The sequence below is a fragment of the Lupinus angustifolius genome, chromosome LG04, assembly GCF_001865875.1.
Source record: "Lupinus angustifolius cultivar Tanjil chromosome LG04, LupAngTanjil_v1.0, whole genome shotgun sequence".
Lineage (NCBI taxonomy): Eukaryota > Viridiplantae > Streptophyta > Magnoliopsida > Fabales > Fabaceae > Lupinus > Lupinus angustifolius.
In genome coordinates, this window is record NC_032012.1 from 6,299,564 (window position 1) to 6,304,963 (window position 5,400).

Below are 5,400 nucleotides of genomic sequence, written 5' to 3' on the forward strand. Positions count from 1 at the left end.
TCACTCAATTTTGAAGATAGCCAATATATTAAATATTTGATCATATCTACACAATTAATTCTTTATATAAAATGGTGGGACAATATAAAAAAATTGGGACTATGTTTCACAAAATTGTGTCACTATTTTTGGAGAGATGTCCACCCAAAAAAATTCACGAATTTCATAAAAACCACCAACCTTCGAACACCATTTTCATGAAACCTCGCTACTCTTCATAAAACTCCTGGCTACTCTTTCTCTCAACCTTCGAACACCAACTTCATAAAATTTGCTACTTTTTCTCTCAACCTTCGAACACCATCTTCATAATACTCCTCAAATCACTTCAAAGTTTATACCTTTACTACCATTCTGATCATATAAAAAAATGGGTTGTGCTGGTAGCAAAGAGAAAAAACTCAGTTCAAAAATTTCAAATGCAAGTAGCACAAAAAAGCATCAAAATAGTTACCACCCCCTTCAATCTTTTACTACACAGAATAAATCATCATTATCATCACTATTAGATGATGAGAATAAGCAACAACAACAGGTTCCAATCACAGAACCTTCTTCAGAAAACATAAGTCAAGTGGTGAAGGAACAAGAACCCGCCATTCTAGGAAAACCCTTTGAAGATATCAAGAAGTACTACACTATTGGCAGGGAATTGGGTAGAGGGAAATTTGGGGTTACTCATTTATGTACTGAGAAGTCAACAAATTATACTTTTGCTTGTAAAACAGTTTTGAAGATGAAGCTTGAGTCCAAAAATGACAAAGAAGATATCAAGAGGGAGATTCAGATTTTGCAGCATTTGTCTGGCCAACCAAACGTTGTGGAGTTCAAGGGTGCTTATGAGGACCAGCATTCGGTGCATCTTGTCATGGAGCTTTGTACTGGTGGGGAACTTTTCGAGAAGATCATTTCTCAAGGGTACTATTCTGAGAGAGCTGCAGCATCAATTTGTAGAGAAATTGTTAATTTTGTCCACACTTGCCACTTCATGGGTGTGTTTCACCGCGATCTAAAGCCTGAGAATTTCTTGCTTTCTCTCAAGGGTGGGAGTGCAACCCTCAAGGCAACTGATTTTGGCCTATCTGTCTTCATTGAAGAAGGTGGAATCCTTAGTTTACTTAGTAGCTTGCATTTTATATCACATTATGCAATTTAGCTATTGGTTTTGCTTATTCATGAGTGATTCTATCTTATCCCCGTGAATGAGTAAGTTTTGATAATTGGGATTTGGCCCATGGTTTTGGTAGGGTTTTATCCCTTGAATTTTGACAATGAAAGGAGAAGGAAAAGATGTAGAAAACTTAATGATTTTGTAGCTTTAAATTATGCCTGATGAAATGTCACTGCATGCATACCACCTTTCTTAAATTAACTTATGATATATAAGCTTAATTTAAGTTTATATATAATAAATGCATTAATAAGTAATTTGATTACTTAGTGAAGGTGATGAAGTGTATCAGCACCTTGAATTCTAATTGCTTTTGAGTGCTATATATGGTTGTTTTGAAGATATTACTTACTGTCATCTGATATATATGGTCATTATTTACATTGTTGATAATATTTTCTTCTGAATATTTTTCAGGGAAAGTTTACAGTGATATGGTGGGTAGTCCTTACTATGTTGCTCCTGAAGTATTGCATCGTAGTTATGGAAAAGAAATAGATATTTGGAGTGCAGGTGTCATATTGTATATTCTCCTTAGTGGTGTACCTCCTTTTTGGGGTGGTAAGAATTATAATACAAATTTTGTGCATGTTTTCTGTGTTATTTAACAATTAACAATTCAATGTACTTTGAGATAAGAGTATGTTGTTAATTTCCTTTATTGCAGAAAATGAAAAGGGAATATTTGATGCCATATTAGAAGGTGAAATTGACTATGACAGCCAACCATGGCCAACAATATCAAACAGTGCTAAAGATCTAGTTAGGAAGATGTTAACAAGGGATCCAAAGAAGAGGATTACTTCTGCTAAAGTCCTTGGTATTAGACTATTGTGTTTTGTTATGGTTCAAGTAACATTCATCATAGCAGTGCTTGTTTATTTAAAGCTTCTTTATCATATATAGTTTAGTTTCGCAGTTCCATCATCCTCCTTTTCATTGTTGTTACAAATAAAAAAGGATAGCCCAGTACACGAGGGTTTCACTTAGTGGAGTTTGAGAATGGTAGATGTATACAGCCTTAACCCATAAGTAGAGAGATTGTTTCTAGGATTTGTAGTCGTGACAAATGTTGCATGTGAAATATATATGAAATAGATTTATCAATGCATGAAAACTAAGATATATTGCCTATGTATTGAACATGAAAGAAGAAGTTGTTGCTATCAGATTATTAGCCAACAACTATATAATTTTTTATGATACATTTGCATTCACCTTTTTTCTTTAACTTTTATATCACACTTCTATAATCTGACGAGGATAATTATTTGATTGATAAGCACACCGATGGATCAAAAAAGGTGGAGAGGCATCTGATAAACCAATTGATAGTGCAGTTCTATCTAGAATGAAACAGCTCATAGCAATGAATAAGTTCAAGAAGGTTGTATTGCAGGTAGGCATGCATCAAACTCTGATCAGAAGCAACAATATACAATTTCTTTTTCCTTTTTTGGGTTGTTTGAGATTGTTGAGAACTGAAAGTTTATCTAGTTTTGATTTTAACTATATTTTATTGTAACTGATATTATGCAAATACCCTTGTCCATATATACTATATGGTATTGTATGAACCTTTAGTGCTATTACTTGGAAAATTAGCCCTTAGTAAGCAATCTTTTCATCATAAATTGTCAATAGTAAACCATGATTTCAAATTTTGGTACACTCAAGCATAGATGACAAAGAGAATAATCCAATGAATATGACATATAAAACCGAAAAACTTTCATATTCAATGTTTAGACTTACCTGATACTATATCGTTTTCGAAGGTATCATCTAATGATGTTATTTAAGCTCGGATTGATTATGTGTACTGAAGAGGATCTTCACCCGATTACCGAGGACTTATTTTTAGTTACAAGTTCCGACTTTTTTTTGGCATTAAATTCTTCTCCCTAGGTTATGGCTGAAAATTTATCTGATGAAGAGAGAAAAGGTCTCAAAGCCATGTTTGCAAACATGGACACTGACCATAGTGGCACTATCACCTATGAAGAACTGAAGAAAGGGTTGGCCCAAACTGGATCAAAATTGTCTGAGGCTGAAGTGAAGCAACTAGTGGAAGCTGTAAGTAATTACATAACACTACCAAAAGCTTAACTACTTGAACGTATTCCTTTCCTTCCGAAACTCAACTCACATTGTTGCACATGGTATTATATTTTTCAGGCTGATATTGATGGGAATGGGTCAATTGACTATATAGAATTCATCTCAGCTACAATGCATAGGCACAAGCTTGAACTAGATGAAAACATTTACAAAGCATTCCAGTATTTTGATAAGGATAGCAGTGGGTGAGTATAACATTGGCATTGTAGTGATACATTTCTTAATAACCATTTTTAGTGGACAATTTTATTGGAAAGTAAGTCTCACGTTACCTACATTATTGTATCTCAGGAGTAATTTATATACATGTTGGCTTACTTCTCTCATTATTTGCGAAATGTTTTTTCTCACATCAGGGAGATTTTATCAATCTGTAGTATTTCTATGTTAAATTGGATTAATTTTCATTTGTCAAATTTATGATCTTAGGACAAGGTTGGTTGATTAATATGAGAAATGAATTACTAAATTGACTCTGAAAATTCTAACAATAACTTGTTGAGATCATAATGTTTAAGGTTGATATTGACTCTCATAAATTTTGCCTTTTCAAATCCATTCATAGCTATATTAGTAGAGATGAATTGGAAGCTGCTATGTCAGAACATGGAGTGGGCGATGAAGCTACAATAAAGGAAATAATTCTTGAGGTGGATACAGATGATGTAAGTTGTTTTCAATACTTAGATATAAAGATAAAATGATTATATATTAGATTTGTTTAGAATACCGAGTCTTTTGTATCAAAAATCACAATATCATCCCATCATCATTCATAATATTACCAATATAATATATCATTATTAGCATTCATTTTTGTCCTTTAAAATCTAAACCCTATAATTTAAGCACTTGTTACTAATGATTCTTAAACAAACAGGATGGAAAAATAAATTATGAGGAATTCCGTGCAATGATGAGAAGTGGAATGCAACCAGGGACAACAACTTTAAATATACAGTAATAGAGTTTGTGGAACCCATTTGAGTGATTAACATTGTGTCGAGGCACTTAAATGGGTTGTTTATTACATTGAAGTTCTAATCTTCATGCTAGGTTGGATTTATTTTTGTAGTGCTAAAAGTAGATTACTTGAAGTATTGTTTGCTATACTCTCAATAAAGATAAAAGCTATCATATCAATAACGTCATAGTTGTAACTCAACAGTACTTATTTTAGATGTATAACAATGTTTTCATGCACTTTAACAACACTTCTCAAACGATGTTGTATTGAATATATACTGCATTGCATCAACAAGAAACGCTATCATTTGGTGCATAAATACAACAACGCATCATCCACAAAGCGCTGTCATATAGGTCTTACATAAACAACGCATTTTATACGTATTACTAACAACATTTATAGTTGCGTTGTTGTAGTACATATATATAACAACACGTTATCAGAAAAACATTGTTCTACTATTTATAAATATTCTCAAACACCCTCTTAATACAACAGCACAACATACATTGTGTTGTTGTGTTAAGCATGTACAACAATACTGTCTATAAAAAACATTACATGTCAGGGCTTCCCCTATAATTCGATGTTGAATTTTATAAATTAATACATGCATATACATTTACTAGCAGAACATACATTCTTATTAGCAGAATATTTATACATTCTGAATAACAAATACACATTAATACACGTCAGAAGTTTGTTTTATTAACATCAATACAATACAAACTACAAACAATGGATATCATGTCAATTATGTTTTGACAGAGTATATAATTACAAATAAAAAAGTAAGCAAATTACAAAGAAACAAAATTATACAAATTACAAACAATCAAAATTAAGCTATAATTATACAAAAATTACTTGCATATACTTATTCCTTTTGTTTGATTATTTTTTGCTTGTAAGATCATCCTTGTTTGGAGGAACATATTGATTCACCTAAAGCTCTTCATCGCGATAATCTCTTGTATATAAATCATCACCCGTAGTTGGTCCGCTCTCACGCGACTTATATGTCCCATAAAAAGGATCATCTTCATCATTATCTTCATATTCTTGGTCATCAATATTATTGACGATTATTTTGTTAGTTAAAAGAACAATTGATCATTTCATATCAGTTGGGCCA

The 5,400-nt window shown here is 32.3% G+C and overlaps 1 protein-coding gene across 1 annotated transcript; it reads left to right on the forward strand.

The window, feature by feature from the left end:
• LOC109345331 (calcium-dependent protein kinase 2-like) lies at positions 287-4,427 on the forward strand. The gene is made up of 8 exons (XM_019584271.1): positions 287-1,100; positions 1,589-1,732; positions 1,839-1,991; positions 2,455-2,570; positions 3,080-3,247; positions 3,350-3,477; positions 3,858-3,957; positions 4,173-4,427. The coding sequence occupies exons 1-8, from the start codon at positions 371-373 to the stop codon at positions 4,254-4,256; spliced, it is 1,623 nt and encodes a 540-aa protein (XP_019439816.1). The 5' UTR covers positions 287-370; the 3' UTR covers positions 4,257-4,427.

Coding starts and splice junctions, on each gene's coding strand:
- LOC109345331 (XM_019584271.1), top strand. CDS start 371: ATGGGTTGTGCTGGTAGCAAAGAGAAAAAACTCAGTTCAAAAATTTCA. Junction 1,101..1,588: donor ATCTGTCTTCATTGAAGAAG/GTGGAATCCTTA, acceptor AATATTTTTCAG/GGAAAGTTTACAGTGATATG. Junction 2,571..3,079: donor TCAAGAAGGTTGTATTGCAG/GTAGGCATGCAT, acceptor TCTTCTCCCTAG/GTTATGGCTGAAAATTTATC.